We start from the raw sequence: 21,470 nt of genomic DNA on the forward strand, positions 1-21,470 counted from the left end.
GACAGCAGCAGCAGCTGGCATTTTTTTTTTTTTTTTTATTTAATTCTCTTTCCTTTTACAGTTTCGAGCTTTCGCTCATCTCTGTCTTTTGTCTCTAATTTTTCTATTTCCCTACTTTTATGTTTAAGGAGCCTTTTATTTAAACTTTATTCTTTATTTTAATTTGTTTCTATTTTTATTCTAATTTGTTCCCTTCTTTTTGTTATTTTTTTTTCTTTTTCAGAATGTGGGTCTCTCAGCCGACATCAGCAGCAGCGGGCAGCGGGCAGTTGCAGCAGCAGCAGCGGGAACCAGCAGCAGCAGCGGACAGCGGGCAGCGGGCAGCGGGCGGCGAGCGGCAGCAGTAAAACAATCGAATCGTTCGTAATTCATATCATTAGCATAATATACTATGAATTTTCTACGTTATATATTGAATCGAAATTGCGCGAAAGAGGAAAAAAAGTACAAACCTATGAATAGACATTTCCATCCTTTACTAAAAAAAAAAGAAATTAAAAATATCTGTTAATTTTATTTCTGTTTCTTCGGGCAAGTCTACATATATGACCAATATGATTAATTGATTCCATCTTTATATATTTATCATTATGTGCTATTAATTAAAGCCGTAGACAATATTCAGAAATCAAAGTTGCGCGCTGGAATGGCCATGCGCAGAAACGAATGCGCACTGATTCGGCCGCCATGTTGGCGCGTGACTGCATCGTCACTGCGACGTCACTGCTACGTCAACGCGTCATACGGCCGCCATGTTGGCGCGTGAATCGGAGTCATACGCAGTTAAACGGATCGTCGTACGTCCGCATTTTTCGCATCTTTTAACCGTTTTTAAACGAATATCGCGAGTGAACGAGCGTCGAGAGTGTTCAAGGATGATCGCGACTTTCATAGTGTGTCGATGGAAACGCGCGACAGCGATTTTTGACGATATTCAGTGATGGCGTCATCGCGAAGATGGAGCGAAGTTGCGTCGCGTTATTCGCGCCCTTGATGATGATTATCGGATGCGAGCGAGTATCGGGAGTGCCGCATAAAGTGTCGCGCGTTCGCGCTGATGATATCGTTTGAATTTGTGTGCATCAAGATCGGAATGGGACGTCCCGAGGCGAGCGAACTGTCCCGAGGAGGAGCGGCCTGTGGAACAGCCGCCTGAGTAGATTTGATTTATCATATTTGCGTGACAATTCGTGCTCATTCGCCGCTTATACAGCATCGCGATGTCCCGAATTACATTCGGACAAATCGGCGCCGCATCATAATTCGATTCGGTGCAATTCAAATAAGTCGATCGCGTGAAGATGATTATGCTAGAAGCGATTTGAATTTTGTATACGCGCGCGCAGTGCTGCACAGACAGCCTATCTCGTAGGGTTGCCAACTGTTAAACGATAAATTTGTTTGATCTAACCTAATCTAACCTCTCAGTGGCTTTGGATATCGAATGTAATCACAAGCGTATGCTGCCTGGATTGTATCATGCTTTAAAAAATAATATTTAATTATTTCATTAGTTTATTACATTTTATTACGTAATATATTAATCGTATTAAATGTGCGACGTAGAGTTTTACACATTTTAATGAGTAGCATATAATATAATTGGTTAGGTTAGATTAAATTAAAACAAGCTGCTGTGATTCATTTAACGTAATAGGATTAATTTGACGAATGTGCAGCTATTGAAGTTACATGATATTTGTGGACACATTTTTAAAGTAATCATGAGTGTCTTATCACATTTCGATTACATGAAATTAAAATATAAAATATTTATGTATTATATACATTAACGTTATTCATTACAAGTACTATATTATTTTTCTTATATCTCAATTGTATTATCACATTATTTCATCGATGAAGCTTTTCATATACCGCAGACAATATGATACCGTGTGTGGAATTTTACACAGGTAATACGTGACACAAAAATAATTTGCTCTCAAGTATTGTGCGCATTTCTTAGAAATAAATCAAATTAAATTATTTTCAGAATCCAAACATCGCTACATTGCCAGGATTGTATCTTATTATAACTGCGATATTATCACCTTTTAATATGTGTGCGCAGTATTACATACATAAAATATATAAATTTATTTGAAACGTACTGAAATCTTTATCTTATTTATAATATTCGTGATATTATAAAAGAAAATTGCAACTCTAATGAAACAGAGCGGTGGAATAATTGGTTGATACTTATGTTGGTCTACAATATTTACCCTTTTTTCACCATTAGACTTTTGATGCTTTTTTTTATTATACAGATGTTATCTGTAAATATAGTACTCGTAATGTTGTTTCTGTATCACTGTAAGCATACAAAAATGATAGCATTTGCAGGTAATTATCTTATACTTATATATCGTAAGAAAGAGAAAATAAAATAAAAGTTGAATACTGAATGTGTTCTGAAGTAAATCTCATCTAAATAAATAAATGCATAAATGTGCGCCCCACATTCCTCATGAAAAAAATACATAATATTAATATTTATGTATTATTATTTTTAGATTTGTTTTTTATTCTTTTAAATTCTCTAGATACACTTTTCATTTTTTCTCTCTTTCTTTTCAACTACTAAATATAGATCTATCATTTTTAATATAGATCTGTCATTTTTAGTGTACATTATTGCAGTAAGTGGAATAAAGAGCAAATCTTTTGGCACATTTAAAATGTACAGAAAAGTCAGTTTTATCTGATGCGTTTTATTCAATAGAAATATGTAAAAAAATCTGAAAAAATTCATACGTCTTTTTAAATCTTATTCTTTCTAAATAAAAATTAGAATAATAAATTTGCAAAATAATTTGCTTTAATATATTTTTATTGCAAATATATGAAGTAAAATGCTCAAGGTGCATCACTATGAAAACATCGATAGAATAAAAAATACGAACAAATTATAAAAAATAGATCGTATACGAAAAAATTAAAATATTTACACTACATATTTGATATAGCATATTTGATATATTGATTTGTTTCATGATATATTGCAATAATTAAAGTATGATTATTGATATAATCTGCCATGAGACTACAGAGAAAGCCAGCTTTAATTCTTTATTTTGTTCAATATTTTTAATAATATAATAATTAAATTAAAGTTCTATGAAAATATGCTTGAAATACTAAATAAAAAAGATTGTTTCTTATGTACAACCTTATAAAGTTTAAGTAAACAAAAAATCATTGTTAATAATATACATATATAAATTGATAATTAAATAAAACAATTAATTAATTAATCGACACAATCCACGTTTTTTTAGCTTTACAACATATATATATATATCCAACATATATAACAAGTCCAACATATATATATATATATATATATATTTATAAATAAAAAGTTTCTTTCCAATATAAATTAAATAAAAAGTATAATATGCCTTTAAATACTTTATATTCACACTTATTGTAATAAACCAATAAAGAATGCTTTTACATTCCTCCTTGTACTTTGGCATACATATCGTTTATGCCAATTATCTCGCAATATGCTTTTATCGCATGATGGCAAACAAGCCCATTATCCTTCATGAATTTTCTTTACAAATATTTTTATATTCTCAAACTGTGTAAAGAAATCATGTAACACTGAAAAATACAAAGTGATATTAAAAGAGAAGAAATAAATTTTATATTATATAGTATTGACAAGTATTTTCTTACTCAGTGTATTCCTTATATGTAGGAATATACATTAGTCTTTGACCAGTCCTATTTTTAACAGTCTTTAGGGATGCTTTGGCTTTTGATAATGCAAATCCAGCTAATCCATTTCCAGTTACTATAAATGAACTGATTCTAGTCTTACATGCTAAATTATCAGTCATACAAGTTATTTTGTTTTCCAAAATCCAGGTTTCAAAACTTTCAAATGTATCTGTAGAAAACAAAGATATTAATTATATAAGATTCTAATATTTAGAACTGAAACATCAAAAAAAAAATTGAAAATAGACATCGTATCACATGATTTTTGTATGTGTGTGATTTAACCATTATAATCCAATAATAGCATAAATATTAACCTTTTCCAATAAGATCTAATTCAATGCTTCTGCCATCCATTGTAATACTTGTCCAACCACATTCCAATAGCAATAATTTTATTTGCATTGGTCTGATCTGACTTTGTGGTTCCATAAGTTTTTGCTTTCTTTCAAGATTTACAAGCAGTTTTTGCTGTTGAATTAATTCTTTTCCTCTAAACACAGGAGTGTTTAGAGCAGGAAATTGTATCGGAATTTTTCCCATGCCAATAATTTGCTCCTTATTTAGGAGCTCTCTCTTTTCACTACTCTTCTTGTTCTACCTCTGCATCTTCCTGCATTACTGATACTTGTCACACCCTTTCATAATTCATCTTCAGGTCCTATAGAACAAAAGCACAGTGAAATACAAATTATTTTCTACTGTAAATATAAACTATTATCAAAATGCTATATCCATAAAAGTTCTACTTACTATTCGCAAAAAATATAGAGTTTCTCACATTATTTAATAAAGTGACTATTTTTAATAAATGTGAATGACTGACAAGCAATAAATTAAACAATATTAAATAATAATATACCTGAAAAAAATTTCATAATTTTATTAGAGTTAAATTGATAAATTAACTTTAAATACACATTACATGTTAATTACATATAATGATTTAGAGACAATGATATATTTCATTTGCGTTACTATTGTTTACAGATTGAACATTTTTTATCAAATTATTTACAACTCTAAATATGTAGCATACGATAAGCCATTTTTAAAATCTATAAAACAAACAACAAAGTTGTTCATAGTTTTCACTCTTTTTTGTCATAGTCTGCTTTTAGGCGATCTTAAAGTCACTAGATTAACAAAGTATCGCAATTTTGATCTCAATAAAATAAGCTGGAGCAAAAATGGCGTCCGATAGTATAGATATAGGCTGCGATTGTTGCATTTCTTCACGCAACAACCTGGCATTTTTTATATTTTCTTCTTTTTCTGCGCAACAGAAGGAGTTTTCTCACCTCACACACAACAGGACACAGGACAAACCAAGATCAAGGTTAGAAAAATTGCACTTAGTATAGATAGCTACACAAAGTGTGCACTATCGGACACCATTTTTGCTCCATCTTATCTTATTGAAATCAAAATTGCGGTACTTTGGCCGGTATTCATAGTCCGATCTTATATTTGAGATCGTCTTAAGTTCGAGCTTAAAATGCTACGCAGCTATGTGATTGGATGAATGAGGTCTTAAGTCAACCTCCAAGCAGATTTAAGACGATCTTAAATATAAGATCGGACTATGAATACCGGCCTTTGTTAATCTAGTGACTTTAGCGCGACCGTGAGATTACAATGGCCGCATTCAGTGGACTCAACCGCTAAGTAGCAATCGAATATGATTGGTTTCTACTTTCAGGTCCGACCAATCAGCGTCGAGTTACATCGGAAATTTTAGTGATGTTGCCTAACTGTTGAGTCCGTTGAATGTGGCCAATGTAATTTCACAGTCGCGCATGTGCAGAGTCGCATATGCGCGCGCGCGGAATCCCTAATCAGAACACTGGTTGCGATTGGTCACAGCCAATTATATCGATTTGTGCCTAGGGTAACCAGCAACGATTGGCCAATCAGAGAGCTCTATTTTGAATTGGCCAATTGGTAATCGAGTGCCACCCGTTGCGACCTGTGGTTGAAATTCCAATCAGAACAAAGCAATTTGCCGGCCGGCTACTCTGATTGGTCAATTCCAATCGCAAGCGAGTCCGCAATCCGTAGTGTGCATTGCACTCTATTAAATGCGTTATTCGTGCCCGAAGGTCTCCGTTTTCTACGCCCTGGTGTGCTTTTCATTCACCCTCATTCCGAAAATATATACTCGGTATTTCTCACTCTCTTTTTTCTGGAAAGTCGCGATTGCATACGCGTCGATAATTGTAAAAAGAGTCATAATATTATAAAGAAAAATAAAACTATAAATACAATGTTTGGACCAGGAGCAGCGCCAATTGTGGTTCTGAGTAAGTTATAAAGGTTATATCTACTTTACACACGAGTGTTGTCCGATATAAACGCATGCGTCAAAAAAATGTCACGATCAAAAATTTCGATCGTCTTTTAAATTTGTCGTTTGGCATCTCGCACTGTATGAGCTTTCTGATCCCTCCAATTATGTCGAATATTTTGATTATTGCAGGTCAGAATACGAAGCGAGATACCGGCAGAAAAGTGCAGAGAGAGAACATTTTAGCGGCCAAGGTGAGGCGTTTAACTTGTAAGCCAGTCAAGTATTGCCTTATAAGGTATTCTTAGTACGATTGCCGGTACACTCATGTGTGAATTCCAGAGTGGCAAGAATCTAATCATATGGCGATCATTAATCGATTTATATTTAATAATTATTGCCTATTATTATCCTTAACTTATACATATAGGATTCTATAATATTAGCTATATAAATAAGTTTTACGTTATTTTTTACAAAATTCGATGTTTATTAACAAATACATGTGCACTTTAATCATAAAAATAATTTCCATTATTTTTCATTTTTTTCGATCGTTTAGATAAATTGTAGATTCTGGATTAATAGAAAATTTAATCTTTACTTGTGCAATGAATTCATCAAGCCATTTTCTTATTTGACATTTTTAAATTTTCTGTCAGATAATATATATTGTAATTGGAAATAATAATCTGAAGGAATTAAGTCTGATGAGTGTCAGATGAAGCATAAAACAATTCAGCCAAATTCCAATAATGTATCTTTGGTCAATTTTGCCATATCAATTTTGAGCATCAAGATGCAAGAATTTAATCTTTCTTTGTAAAGAATCATTTTTTTTCTAATTCTTATTTAGATTAAGTAATTGATCATAATAGCGATCTGCAATTACTGTTTCATCAGATTCAAGTAATCTGTAGTAAATCTTATCTTATTCAATTTCTTATATAACAAAATTAATTAAAAGCACTTGGAGCTTAGCAATTATATCATCTGACATACTTATCAAACATAGTATCTTCAGGCTATTATTTATATTAATCAATAAATATGCCTTGTCTAATAGAAAATTTAGAAATATCAAAGAGAAAGAAGAAAATGATTTAATGAATTCATCGAAAGTAAAGATTAAAGTCAAACCTTATATTGATCTGAAATCTAAAACTTGTCTGAAAGGTGAATGAAAGTGCTGAAAATGAATAGAGATTACTTTTATAATTAAATTGTACATGTATAATTTATTAATAAACATTAAATTTCATAAAAAATAGTAAAAAAATTATTTATACATTTAATAATAATCTGTATAAATGGATTTGGTGTAAATGATTTCTCTTTATGTATAATTTGTAAATTCAATTATAACATAATTACAACTTGATTTTTAAATTCAAAATGAAAATGATAGTATTCTCATCTTGATTTATAAGATATAATTTAAATATGACACAAAGATATATAGAATATATACAATATTAATTTTTAACAAATCTTGCTTCTCATTTTTAGGCAATTGCTGATGTCATTAGAACATGTCTGGGTCCACAAGCTATGCTAAAGATGTTGATGGATCCAATGGGTGGCATTGTAATGACAAACGATGGAAATGCGATCCTGCGTGAAATCACTGTTCAACATCCTGCTGGAAAATCTATGATAGAAATTGCCAGGACTCAAGATGAGGAAGTGGGAGATGGTACCACGTCAGTCATTGTTCTGTCGGGTGAGATCTTGGGCTCTGCTGAACCATTTTTGGAACAAAACATGCATCCTACTGTCATCATAAGAGCATATCGTCAGGCCTTGGAAGATATGGTCACAATTCTTGAGCAGATCAGTATTGATTTAGATTGCAATGATAAAAAGAAATTAATTCAGGTGATAAACTCCTGTATAGGCACTAAATTTATCAGACGCTGGTCCGAATTAGCTTGCCAGATTGCTTTGGACGCCGTTTATACGGTAATGCTTGAAGAAAATGGCAGAAGAGAGATTGACATCAAACGTTATGCCAAGGTAGAAAAAATACCGGGTGGTACAATAGAAGACAGTGCCGTCTTGAAAGGTGTAATGATTAATAAGGATGTGACACATCCAAAAATGAGACGTTACATCAAGAATCCGAGAATAGTATTGCTGGATTGTCCATTGGAATACAAAAAAGGCGAATCTCAGACGAATATAGAAATAATGAAGGATACCGATTTTACGAAGATCCTAGAGTTAGAAGAGGAACATGTAAAGAAGATTTGCGAAGATATTATCTCAGTGAAACCGGATGTCGTGATAACAGAAAAAGGTGTATCTGATCTCGCTCAGCATTACCTTGTTAAAGCCGGCATATCCGCAATACGCAGGCTACGAAAAAGCGATATTAATAGAATCGCTCGTGCTTGCGGTGCTACCGTCGTGAATCGTACAGAGGAATTAAAGGAAGAGGATGTTGGCACGGGTGCTGGTCTCTTCGAGATCAAGAAACTCGGCGATGATTATTTCTGTTTTATCACAGAGTGCAAGGATCCTAAAGCTTGTACCATTATTCTAAGAGGAGCCAGCAAAGATGTCTTGAACGAAACTGAAAGAAATTTACAAGATGCGCTGCATGTTGCCAGAAATCTTCTCATCGATCCGAAACTCGTACCAGGTGTGTATATATGTATGCATAAAATAATTACTATTTTATTTTTATCAAAATTGTGTTAATGTAATTATAATTCTCTGTTTCATAGGTGGCGGAGCAGTAGAAATGGCTGTATCGCGGTTGTTAACAGAGAAAGCAGCCGGTCTTGCCGGTGTGGAACAATGGCCATACAAAGCAATTGCACAGGCTTTAGAAATCATCCCCAGGACTCTCGCGCAAAATTGCGGTGCAAATACCATTAGAACTCTAACAGCATTGCGTGCGAAACATGCGACGGAAGGAACCACTTGGGGCATTGATGGGGAAACGGGTAAATTGGTTGATATGAAGGAATATGGTATATGGGAGCCGTTGTCTGTAAAATTACAGACATATAAAACGGCAATCGAGACTGCTATCCTGTTACTAAGAATCGACGATATCGTCTCTGGACTCAAAAAGAAGAAAAATGAAAATGAAACTGCTCAGCCGAGTCAAGTCACGGAGGAGTCTATGAAGGAATAAGTATTTTCGATATCTATGGTGGAAGCCTAATCGTTTTGCGTCTATTTTAAGATTCAAGTATTTTGCATTCTCGCAGGTTCGTCTATTGAATTTCTATCTCCCTTTTGTGTATGCATTACATTAAAAATAAGTTATCTAGAATCGTAAAAAGATTTTTATTTACACTACATCCGATATATATATATATATATATATATATATATATATATATATATATATATATATATAGAATAGCAAGCAATTGTGTGTTCAAAAATTAACAATTAAATACTTTGATTTATATTATCAACAAAATTTTGTACATCGTATTTCGATATCGCTCCCTTTTGAGTAACTTCTTTCTCTTTTGTTTCTTCTGTTTCAAGTACAGTAGATTTCGAGGTAGAATCCACAATTTCTGTTGGTAAAGATATCCCTGTTGCAATGGAAGATTTGGCATATGATGTTAATGGCTGTATATTAGACACACATAATTTAGAGATTAAAGGATCTTTTCTAATAGGCAACAGTACAGCCACAGGTTCTAATATACTCTGCTTATTCAAATATATAACTTCCTACAAAGTAATTTTATATTATTACACATGTATCTTTCTTTTATGCATATTTTTTTTTATATATACCTCTTTCTGGAGTACATTGACTGATATTCCTAAATGCATTGCAATTTGAATAGGTGGAAAGATCAAGTGTATACAATATTGTATATAAGGAATTAATTGTTCGCTCAAACATTCCGTAAATTTGATCATGTTCTCTCGTTCTGCTGCTGTAAAAGCCTGTAAGACACATTTTTTAAGAAAATAGAATTTACTTGTAGACAAAAAGACAATCACATCAAGACAACTCACTTGTTGTTCTTGCTTGTAAAATAACAACATAGCTTTTGCTACATTATGCAATGATTCCTGCAGCAATTTTGTACACAAGGTAGAGAGTGCCACTGGTGCACAGAGTCTCAATTCATTGAACGCTGTTATTATTCTGTTGCAATATTCAGCTAAAGGATAAAATTCTACCAATTGTTCAGGTGGATTTTCCTGACAAGAGATAGTTGTAAGTTGTACATCAATAGTATTTTTCAAAAGATACAATTTTATACTTACAGAAATAATTGCAGTCTCTGTTTTTATATCAAGCCGTTGTGTTTTGTTGATCAATGTAAACGTTTCCATGTCTTTCTCAAATTTCTTGGTTGCCCTACGAATGTCTTGTTCAAACTTTTCACCAATAACTCGCACAAATATGTCGGATATTCGACCAGTAAAATCGACGCCTACTCGACCAAACGATAATCCAAAATATGTACACTGGCCTAGAATGGAATCTATGGATGTTACGCCTGGTAAGTCTTGCTCCAATGTAGCAAGAAATTGCGATATCTAGAAAAAAATTATATTATTGTCTGTCGATTTTATATCTATTTCTTATTTACCTTTTCCTCTAGCCAATGATAAAATATCGCGGATTCATTTAATGTCAAGTCGCGGCCGGGAAGTACTAATTCGTCATCGTTGAACATAGCTTTGTACTGAGTTATTATATTGAACAGATGTATCCTGGATAATTCTATCGTTTTAGTTATATGAAGATTAGCTGCAAGCATTAAAAAAATCAATGATTCTTTCAATGTTAAATCAATAATTTTTTTGATTGTAGTTTATAATTCAAATAAAACGCTCTTACGATCTTCTTTCGGTATCGCATTTAATAAGCCTTGAAGCCAGCTATCTCTGGCTTGAAGAAACTTGATACGAAGTTCTGGTTCTGTAAATGCATCCATTGACCGTAACAAACCTACAAGCTGAAGACATCTTGGAAGCGGTAAATCTCCTCTTAGAGATCCGACTACTTGTCCTACCATTCCCGACCAGCTACTTTCAATCTCTGCTACTATAGACTGAAATATCGATAAAAAAAATTAAATCAAAGAAGTATTACATAGAAGTATTAAAGAAGTTTAGTTAAGCTTATACCGAAATAATAGGAATGTCTCCATGTTTTACTCCTAATTGACGGGCATATTGAGACAATTCTAATGCCTCATTATATTGATTACTTCTCAAACATGATTCCATTAGTTGGGGCATTTCGAGAATTTCGAGTAGTTCTGCATTTCGTGTCAGCGTTAAACTATTTAATCTTCGATGCGCATTAATATCCTTCGAAGTGTCACAAAATGATTGACACTTTTCTACAAATTTTGGAATTTTCTGTACAAGCTTGTCAAGACGACTCTCAGTCTCATTAAACTAAAAGAAAAATAATGTAATTTGTTAGTATAATTATTTTGAAAGTCTATGCATTCTTTAAGCCTGTAGTCTTTGAGATTACATGATTGAGTATCTCTCGTGAACTCTCTGCTGTCTGGATAAAAGTTTTGTAGTTTGCAAAAACCAATTCTTGTGTAGTCTGAAGCACTGCATTTTTTTCATCAGACAAATGATCAGGTTCTTTACCTGTGGAAAATTAGAATAGGATAAAACAAATGTGATTGTAATGCAAAGCATTTAAATGTAAAAAAAAACTAATAAAAGTATCCTTACTCAGCTGATCGACATCAAAGCTACCAAGTTTTGAGAGGTATTGATAAAATTCAGGATTTTCTTTCCATGATTCTAAAATATTAATTATATAAAATATAATTAATCATATACGCAACGCACATACACAAACAATATTCAACAATATATTAACAATTTCTAAGTAGTAAGACTAATTCTACCTGGAATACTTTCTGGAAATACCAGATTTATTACATTTTCCGTCTCGATGTCCATGATTTTTTTAGCAAATTAGATAATATCAAGATTAACATTTGTTGCAGAATATTATTAGCACAAGTGAAATATTGACAGGTGGCAGGTATTAGAATTCTTTCAATATGTTACATAATTTTATATGGTCTTTTTTTCATAAAATGATTTAAATTATCACAAAGAATACTTTTTATCAATTAAGATTATAAAGTAATCTTTTATATATCACGGTAATATAAATTTTGCACGTAAAAATTTGGCAAACACTAGGTTAACTTATTTAGAATAGTATTTTCATGAAACGACACATCACAAACTGTAGTGTCGACTAGTTCACAAGTATCGTCAACGTCAGTTTTAGCTCTGGTTTTAGGAACGAGGGACGGAAGCAATCAGCTGATCAATTGGAGAATATCGTAAAAGTTGACAATTTTTAACGATTAGATTTTTGAATTAAAAATTTTCTGAAGATCGGTTTCATTATTCTTTCGCATCATAGAAAATGGCTTTAAATCTGATTAAACAGGTATGTTATATTCTCGTGATGGTAAAATTATCTAATTTTCATATTGAATTAAATAACTATGAAAATGCAGTTTTTATATTATTTATATGTTATAATGGTATTTAATTATTGCATTTATTCCAGATTATACCGATTAAACAACATCCATTCATAAGGAAAACTTTATCGGCAAAACTATACACTGGAAGCTTGTACGAACCTGATTATTTAAAGGTTAAATTCTTGAATTATAAAAATACTTGAAAAAATATATGTATAATTTGTGTTTTGCGTTATTTTTTCAATTTTTTTGTACAGGTAAAAAAATCGAAATTACCACTTTTATCTACGATAAACATAGAAATTAAGGGTTACGATTATTCGGTGCTCGAATGCTACCAAACTTTCATCAATAAATTGGCAGATATTATGCAAATTGATATAGATAACAGGTAAATTTTCATTAATTTATTTAAATATTGTTTTTTAATTTTTCTAATATTATGTTCCTTCAGCTGGGCATTACCACCTCAGAAATGGAAGATTCAAAAATATAAAACTGGAACAACAGCAGTTTTATCTAAATATGAGCTTAAAATTTATGAAAGACATGTACAAATGTTAGAGGTATCTAGTGTCAAATATTCCATATTGATCAGAGCATTAGAAGCATCCCTTCCACAAGGTGTTACCCTTAATATAAATGCTTTTGATCCTACGTTAGAGAAGAAGCGATATGTACCAGACAAACAATTACTTGATTTGAAATCTTCACTAAGTACCTTAAAGCAGAAAACTTAAATATAAATTATTGTAATTGATGCAAATGCAATGCTCTTATATGTACATATATTAAAGTATAAAAAGATACTTTTCTATTATAAAATTACTTTTTCTTGGTACATAAATTTTTAAAACAACAGAAACTTAAGAATTAACAATAAATTAGTCAAAGAAATAATTCTTTTCTGTTCTATTTTTTGAGATATATATATTTATGTAAAAAAATTTATAAAAGTACAAGCAATAAATACAAACAATAAATATAAAAATACAAGTATAATAATATAAAATTAAGATATAAAAGATTAATATTTGTACATAATTCTCTTTTTTTATAGTTTGAAAAATAAAATTATTTTGCAAAAAATAAATTGATGCAAAAATTTATACAACAATATTGCAGTATGTATTCTTTTTGAGAATATTTTATTTTCATTACATATTGCTTAAAATTTTGAATCAAATTTTAAAAATGAAATATGTGTGTATATCTGAAGAAATATATTATCTATATCTGAAGCTTCTAATTTTGCTTATGATATTAGATTTTTAGCTCTTTAATAATATATAATATAAAATATATATATGTGTGTGTGTGTGTGTGTGTGTGTGTGTGTGTGTGTATGTATGTATGTATGTATGCACCACACACAATATGTAACAAAAGATTATTTAACACAAAAAACAGTTGTGAAAAAATTAAGAAGTAAGATCAGGTTTTAAATATGAATTAGAAAAGTATTCTTTTCTGTGATTGGATTATCTAATTGACAACCTCTATCTTGTTTCTGTCATTGTATTATCATAAGGATACACATACATATAAAATGGTATGTGCAAATACTCCTCGCAACTTATTATTAAATTAATTCTAATAAATTTTCTTAATACTCTACTTGTAAATTTACAATAAACCAAAATGTACAACTTTAATCTTTGTACTGTCATCAGATTTTGGAGATTCTTTTACTTTCTCGTCTATATCGTTTTCTGCAAGGAATTAAAAAAAATAATTAAAATAATAAAGCAATGTTTTATGTAAATTACATTTTAACACGCATAAACATGAAACACCTGCTAATGTAAAATACTTACTAGATAATGGTTGAAAATCTTTAAGATAATCTTCATTACCCAGACAGAGTGGAAGACTTTCAGCTAGTTCACGTTTAGGATCGGTTACATGTGCTTGTGCAGATCGTTTCTGCCTATGTACTGGAATCTATATGCATATATATATATACATATATTTATACACATAAAAAAGGATACATATTATTTTAGAGATACAAGATATATATTTTTGTTAAATAGAAACTATACTTACTGTACCAGGTACTAATATGTGAGTGACAGTATCCGAGAACTTCACTTTTGGCTTTTCGTTAAAGCTTATTGGTACATCAGTGAACGACGGACACGTGGAGCAAGTCGTTGGATTAGTAGTAGATGTATTAATTATAGGCAAAGGTGGTATATTGGAAAATATTCTAGTTTCTTTATTTATATTAAGGTTTTGGAAAGACCTCGACGAATATCTATTCTCGAATAATTTATAGCTAGGATGAAAATTTTGCGAGAGAAAATTTTTTTTGCCGACTGTTTGTGAATGCTGCAAGCTTGTGTCATCGCAAACTCCGTGAAACGGTACATAATCTAAATCGTAATTGTATCTATAAGTTTTGAAAGACGGGTTTTTTTGACTTTGAGATACATTAGACGATGTGGAATTCGGTTTCTGTAAAATGCGCGACGGCACACAAGTTGCTTTGCTCGAGGGAAACTTGTGTATCGATTCATCCGTAATGTTCGATAAACCTGGAGCACTTTTGGACAGAGGATAATTTTTTCTGGGTAGACCATGAAGATAGTTAGCGAGAGAGTTTGTCAGAGAAGGTGGTGGTGGAATATCGATGCTTGTTTCTTTCTCTTCCACCGTTGCAAATTGTTGTAACTTAATGGCTTGATCATTGCCACTAAATCTAGTAGGAATCGTAATTTCGTTACTTTCGGGAGCTGTATTATCGGCATAGTTAAACGAAGTGGACATCAGATTGTCGCAGATATTGTCTGGAAGAGGTAATTGAGCTTGAGGCAGACGAGCATCGTCAATGAGAATTCTGGTTAATAATTTATCAGTTATCTTCGAGGACTTTGCACTTTGCAACATGGAAGAAGTTGTTTCAGAATTGTTATTCGTTGTATTGAAGGAATTACTAAACGAAACGGGAGCACTCGTAATTCGAGTACTGAACGATGTTGACATAATATTACTATCAACGGCACTATTTAACGAGCTTGCTAAATAATTCGACTCAATGTCTTCGGATTCATACACTGGTTTGTTGAAGGGAGTTGAGATGAAGCTATCATCCTGCGTGCAAGTTGTCATCGCATTGGTGACAAAACCATTGAAGGAATATGGTATTTCATTAAGTAACGACTTGTCGTACGATCCAGTGTCAAAATTTTCGCCGGATTGATCATCGACCATTACGTCTGATTCAGTGAGAGAAACACTGCCGAATGATGTAGTCATTAAATCATCCGGTGCATTATTAAACGTTGGAGAATTATTGATGTTCGCTATGTTACCTGATATAAAATTTTGTATATTGTATGATTTGTTGAAAGAGGTCGATGCTAGAAATGGATTCGAAACGTGCGAAGAGTGATTAAATGAAGTTAAAATACTGTTAGAAGTATCCAAGAGCGAAGGTATTAGAGTATAATCAGTCTTATTAATGGATGAAATATTGTTATAGGATGTAGACAGTGTGTTTTTGATAACTGGTAGGGGTGGGATTTGACTGGAGGCTTTTCTATAATGGTGCTTTTTCGACTGTTTTAGACTAGCTCGTTCCTCCTTCCGAGAATCCTCGCTCTCTTCGCTATATGTTTCTTCCTCCTCTTCATCTTCTTCTTCTTCCTCTTCCTCCTCCTCTTCTTCACCTTTCTCATTGCTTGAATCAGAGCATATAGAACACGATGCTCTCGAACACGTCGAATCTGTAAAAAATTTTAGCTGTATCATATTTTATAATTTTCTTTTCGGAATATTGTCTATGTAATTCTTACGCGAATCATTGCAACTGTTTGATCTACTCAAAATATTCTCAGCCTTTTCTTTAGCTGCAGTTGCCAGTTCTATGTCATTTAAAACCACAGCATAGAAATGTATATCCATAAAGAGATCATGATCGTTTAAATCAATAGCTAATCTGAAGGCTTTCTCAAACATTCTATACCTACAGAGTTTATGGACATTAGAATAAATTTATTTCACACAATATTATAATATTGTATTGATTAACGTGCGTTACCTTAATAAATGATAAAAGAATCGTCTTGTTAAATCCCTTATTTCATCCCCATATTCCTCTTCAACGGCCTGACTTATCGGTTTAATAGGCACGTGAAAGCTACCTAGTGCATTTTGTATCAAACCTGTTTCAAATTCATAAAATTATATATTTTTTAGCTACTTACAATTTTTACCAATAGATAATCATCATAGAAATAACGAAATTTTATTTTACCTTCGCGCTCCGTTGTTAGTGGCAACTTGAATAAATAATTTAAGATTTGATTAAGTGAATGCATACATATATGTGAATGTGTATCCCAATTCATCGACAACAATAAGGCGGTTGCCTGTTCTATCCGAGATTCGGACAAATATCTTCTGACTAGTTCGTCTCCGGATAGAGTGTCGCCTTCGATTACCTTAATAACGCCTATCGGTCCTCTGTTGATACATAATAAAAATTGTTATATAATTTATTTATACAGGGTATCCGGAAAATCGCTCGCAGTACTTCGAGAAGGGATTCGGGACCCAAAAAGGAGGGAAAAAAGCTATATAAACATAGGTCCGGAAATAAGTTCTCGAATTATAGCCACTTTTATGATTAAAAAATCATAACTTATAGTCTGCTTGGCATCCCTCTTTTTTAAACTTAATTTAAAAATTTAAATTTAAATTTAAAAATTCAAATTAAAAAATTTAAATTTAAAATTTAAATTTAAATTTAAAATTTAAATTTAAAAATTCAAATTTAAAAATTCAAATTTAAATTTAAAAATTCAAATTTAAAAATTCAAATTTAAATTTAAAAATTCAAATTTAAAAATTCAAATTTAAAAATTCAAATTTAAATTTAAAAATTCAAATTTAAAAATTCAAATTTAAAAATTTAAATTTAAATTTAAATTTAAATTTAAAATTTAAATTTAAATTTAAAAACTAAAATTTTAAAATTTTAATTTTTAAATTTAAGTTTAAGAAAGAGATACCAAGCGGACTATAAAAATTACGATTTTTTTAACATAAAAGTAGTTATAACTCGGAAACCATTTATTTCCTATTACTTACAGTTTTTTTCCTTTTTTTAAATCTCGAATCATTTCCCAAAGTACGATTTTCTGGACAGCCTGTATATAAATATGTTATCATGAAATGATGTATGATTCTTACCGTTCAAAAAGTAACAAGAATAAAGCATTGTTATTGTTGTAATAGCGAATTTGATTCGTGTCGCTTTTCCTGTTCCATTCCATATGTAGCAAGGTATGCTGATTCCTACTTTGTATAATTATTTCATGAATTGGATTTTATTGCAATTTAAATACACATATATTATCTTATTATGTTCGTACTTGAAATATGGTGATAAGTCAAGAATATTCGCTGGTGTTGCTTCATCGTTCAATGACTGGCTTTTGATACACGTTAAAGTGATATCAAAATGTTGAAACTGACCTCTGTCATTACCCACTACGAATATTATACCATCGCTATGCCAAGCAGCTAAAGTAGGTATCTTAAAAAAGAGAAAAAAAATAGTTTATTTATAAAATGTACATTCTATTTAATAATATATAACTTACAAATGCAGCCTTTACATTGGTGGTTGTCGATTTTGTTTGATCATATATCATAATAGTGCCATCAATACAACATAATAGCAATAATTCCTGATGAGGTGAGAATCTCACGCAACTTGTATGAGTCGGCAGTGGTACAGAAATTACGGCAATTCTTTTTAATTTATTTTGCCGAGAAACTTCATATGTACGCCACTCTACAGTGACTTCTCCCTATATATAATAATTTATATATACATACTTTTTAAATAAAAAACTAATACTTTTTAAATATAATTATTATATATAATTAAATCTAGATTAAATTGAAAGGATAAAATTATAAACTACACACAACAATTACCTTCCTTGAAACTTTTTGTTCTACAGAATGAATAATATTGTCATCACATATATCAAACGTAATACACAAAGGATCAAACTCAGTACGTATGTAACATAACAATTCTAATTTTGTTCTGAAAATATCAATAATTAGAGCTACATATTTTTGTACACAACACACATATCATAGTGTTTGTATATATGTACACACACATATATATATATAAGCATAATAGGTCTACATGACCATGGCAACAGGCATAGCGACATGCATAACTAACCACATGACTTGACATTTCAAAAATATTTGTAATAATTAAAGTAACAGTTATATGAAATTGGTGTATATTAATGTTATAAGAGAACGAGTTGTATAAAAATGTCTCAATATTGGCGTGGTCATTGGACAGATGATACATTCACATCAAAAAGATTACGGAATTGGGAAGTTCCTAAATGGTATCCTAGTTTGCCAAGCAGACACTGTGTCATTACAAAATTTATCACAGATGATAACGGTCATATATTAGATGATGCTAAAAAAGACAAACATTCACCATGGGGAACATATAAAGTTTGTATAAAATTTCAAATGCACTAAAAATTCATAAACATAAATTATTTATATAAAATAATTTTTTTTATATAATATTACATTACCTCTTAAAATTTTACATGCATTGTGTAAAAAGTGTAATAAAAAAATATTGTAAGGGCACATGGGATTTGCCAAAAAAGATTACCAGAAGTATTGCTAAAGAATTATCAATGATTCCTCAGTATAAGAAAGATTCATGGGAATTGTACGTAAAGAAACATAAGAAATTATGTAAAAAAATGGAGCAAATAAAGATTGAAGAAAAAACAAAAACTATAGAGCCATCAAAAGATATAGCAGAAAGAGATGAAATAGACAAACAATCTTGTATATTTGTTGAAAAAGATGAAAAAGATTTAAAAAGCATGGCATAATTAAATATATTCTTTATTTCATACCCTGTAAGTCGAAACAGATGCATATTTGCACGATGATATTGTTTCATAGCAGGACTCCATGGATAAACTTCATTCATTGTAGATTTCCGCCAAATTAATACCTATAAAAGTACATAAATTTCTTATTCATTTCAGGTTGGCTATCAAATATAATTTTTTATTTATAATTTTTAGAAATTATTTGGAGATTATTTACCAAGTCAGCAGACTTGTTCACTTGAATTTTCTTGTCGAGTCTGCGTCCATTAGGTACAAATAAATCTGTTGTGATTAATTTAGGTTCTAATTTATTGATCTTGTCAAAGATGTGTGTTTTAGCTTTTGTAAAATATACCAGTGTCACTAGATTATCATTGTATATACAAACTAAATGATTCTTAGTAATAATAACTGTGAACAAAGAGAGATACAATATTATCTTTTTGTGTAGTGAATAATTTTTGATGAATAAAATAATATATTACCATCGGATATAAATTCTGATAACTTTCCTACAAGATATTTATCAAAATGAATTTCTTGTATATCACCACTGAAGAGGCAAACTTGTATTTGTACTAACAAACCATTGCTGAGCATTAATTGTACAATAGAATCATTATACCATTGACAATAAATTACAGAATTATCTCTGAGTTGATCCTGTATACAATAATAAAAATTCTAAAGTATATTCTCTTTATAAACTTTATCTAGAACATTTGATTGATTATTACCTCCAGATATTTAATAGAATATTTCAACTTGTTTCCCTTTTTGTTTTCTGGAACGTAAATCATACCACGTTCTTGACAGTAAGATCTTTTACCTTCTTCATACGTGCCATCAATTCGTTTATCATGGTATCTATAAAAAAATTACAAACGATTATTGCAATAGATTTATTTATGACAAAACACAGAGCAAGAATTTGTGAAAAAATTATTAGAAATAATAATTAATAATAAATTTCTTTACTTGAATGCACCAAAATCCGAGTCTTCTATGCTTATATTGTCATCGAAACTCCAGAAAATCACTTCTCTCATTAACGCGAACATTATAAAGCGCACTTTTAAATACAGAAAATATCATGAGAGGTTATGTACAATACTATATAAACAATAGTAAAAATTTGTGTATAGCGCTATATAAACAATTTTTTTTATATCTAGTATCTAACGTGCCGTCAACCGACTTTATCTTTTACGGTTTTTTGACCTATAAAGCTTATATCTTTTCTTTCTCTTTTATATCAATTCTACTTTATATAACCTATCGCTCTTTCACCAACTTCTCTAATCGAGTGAATGGTAGAGGATTGTGTATATATGGCCTATTAGGAGAGTATGTTTAATTTTTATTAATAGGATGGTACAGCATTAGGAATAAAAGAAAGAATTGTGGTTTAGTTTTTTGGGATTATCTTTGTAATATATAATAGGAGGAACACCCATGAAGCAGGACTAACGGATCGGAATCTTAAATTTTGACCATGAGGTTATAGAGGGGCTTGATCATGATAAGAAAAAAGATGTGGTTTTCTGATGGTGTGGGTGTGACCCACAATCTCATATCTCTTTCTGATACAATCTCTCACTGATTACAATTCAGTTGCAGTTCGACTCTGGCATCCTCTTTCAAATTGTAACAGAAATTGCTTTATGATTATTAGTAGAAAGAAAACGTTTATTATGTAAACAGATACAAGAAGCTATTTTTAGAATTGGAAAGCCAATGATTTATGCGATAACTTTATCAAGAATTAAATCATTTATAACATCAATTCATACATTGGATGGATTTTTTGGAACGATTTATTTATAAGGGGAAGTAATATTTGGATTAAATTCAATGTTTGGACCATCAGGTATTTTAGCATCATTTATAATGACTATTGAAAATATTACGTTAGTGGTTTCTATTTAATTGGACATATAATTGCAATTATAGATGAGCTGTGATAATATTTGGATATTTGGATGCATATTGTTACAACTGGAAGTAAATCAGTAAAAAAATTTTATAAAAAAGATCAACATTCAGTTATAAAATTCTATTAACATTAGT

At 30.9% G+C, this 21,470-nt stretch overlaps 5 protein-coding genes and 1 long non-coding RNA gene across 9 annotated transcripts; 3 read left to right on the plus strand and 3 right to left on the minus strand.

The window, feature by feature from the left end:
- Positions 1-3,437: 3,437 nt before the first annotated feature.
- Positions 3,438-4,656, minus strand: LOC105248365. 2 transcript variants are annotated; one of them, XM_025413022.1, is made up of 4 exons: positions 4,598-4,656; positions 4,053-4,396; positions 3,693-3,904; positions 3,438-3,616 (listed from the first exon to the last, which is right to left on the minus strand). In XM_025413022.1, the coding sequence occupies exons 2-4, from the start codon at positions 4,276-4,278 to the stop codon at positions 3,548-3,550; spliced, it is 507 nt and encodes a 168-aa protein (XP_025268807.1). In that variant the 5' UTR covers positions 4,279-4,396; positions 4,598-4,656; the 3' UTR covers positions 3,438-3,547. The 2 variants fall into 2 exon arrangements, with proteins under 2 accessions (XP_025268807.1, XP_025268808.1); XM_025413023.1 differs by lacking the exon at positions 4,598-4,656 and adding an exon at positions 4,489-4,570 and having other exon boundaries at positions 3,438-3,615; positions 3,691-3,904.
- Positions 4,657-5,831: 1,175 nt separating this feature from the next.
- LOC105248364 (T-complex protein 1 subunit gamma) lies at positions 5,832-9,331 on the plus strand. Its single transcript, XM_011253121.3, has 4 exons — positions 5,832-6,038; positions 6,215-6,276; positions 7,532-8,666; positions 8,752-9,331. Exons 1-4 carry the CDS (start codon positions 6,002-6,004, stop codon positions 9,165-9,167), a joined length of 1,650 nt encoding a protein of 549 aa, XP_011251423.1. The 5' UTR covers positions 5,832-6,001; the 3' UTR covers positions 9,168-9,331.
- A 76-nt stretch (positions 9,332-9,407) lies between these two features.
- LOC105248362 (conserved oligomeric Golgi complex subunit 8) lies at positions 9,408-12,086 on the minus strand. The gene is made up of 10 exons (XM_011253119.3): positions 11,893-12,086; positions 11,714-11,785; positions 11,502-11,626; positions 11,144-11,419; positions 10,854-11,067; positions 10,603-10,763; positions 10,274-10,549; positions 10,019-10,207; positions 9,791-9,946; positions 9,408-9,724 (listed from the first exon to the last, which is right to left on the minus strand). The coding sequence occupies exons 1-10, from the start codon at positions 11,945-11,947 to the stop codon at positions 9,431-9,433; spliced, it is 1,818 nt and encodes a 605-aa protein (XP_011251421.2). The 5' UTR covers positions 11,948-12,086; the 3' UTR covers positions 9,408-9,430.
- Positions 12,087-12,265: 179 nt separating this feature from the next.
- On the plus strand, positions 12,266-13,284 carry LOC105248363 (probable 28S ribosomal protein S10, mitochondrial). The gene is made up of 4 exons (XM_020026601.2): positions 12,266-12,452; positions 12,576-12,665; positions 12,750-12,883; positions 12,947-13,284. The coding sequence occupies exons 1-4, from the start codon at positions 12,429-12,431 to the stop codon at positions 13,230-13,232; spliced, it is 534 nt and encodes a 177-aa protein (XP_019882160.1). The 5' UTR covers positions 12,266-12,428; the 3' UTR covers positions 13,233-13,284.
- Positions 13,285-13,898: 614 nt separating this feature from the next.
- Positions 13,899-20,548, minus strand: LOC105248361 (WD repeat-containing and planar cell polarity effector protein fritz). 3 transcript variants are annotated; one of them, XM_011253118.3, is made up of 15 exons: positions 20,379-20,548; positions 20,138-20,267; positions 19,886-20,063; positions 19,618-19,811; positions 19,422-19,522; positions 18,445-18,559; positions 18,120-18,314; positions 17,874-18,037; positions 17,692-17,799; positions 16,754-16,962; positions 16,538-16,661; positions 16,293-16,462; positions 14,542-16,223; positions 14,310-14,436; positions 13,899-14,204 (listed from the first exon to the last, which is right to left on the minus strand). In XM_011253118.3, exons 1-15 carry the CDS (start codon positions 20,459-20,461, stop codon positions 14,119-14,121), a joined length of 3,666 nt encoding a protein of 1,221 aa, XP_011251420.1. In that variant the 5' UTR covers positions 20,462-20,548; the 3' UTR covers positions 13,899-14,118. The 3 variants fall into 3 exon arrangements, with proteins under 3 accessions (XP_011251420.1, XP_011251419.1, XP_011251418.1); XM_011253117.3 differs by having other exon boundaries at positions 17,692-17,796; positions 18,105-18,314; XM_011253116.3 differs by having other exon boundaries at positions 18,105-18,314.
- A 412-nt stretch (positions 20,549-20,960) lies between these two features.
- LOC109609770 lies at positions 20,961-21,430 on the plus strand. Its single transcript, XR_002192416.1, has 3 exons — positions 20,961-21,047; positions 21,125-21,270; positions 21,354-21,430. It is a non-coding gene; the product is annotated as an uncharacterized LOC109609770 (long non-coding RNA).
- The last annotated feature ends 40 nt before the right edge of the window (positions 21,431-21,470 follow it).

This window comes from Camponotus floridanus, unplaced genomic scaffold (assembly GCF_003227725.1).
Source record: "Camponotus floridanus strain SB8 unplaced genomic scaffold, Cflo_v7.5 scaffold6, whole genome shotgun sequence".
Classification (NCBI taxonomy): Eukaryota; Metazoa; Arthropoda; class Insecta; order Hymenoptera; family Formicidae; genus Camponotus; species Camponotus floridanus.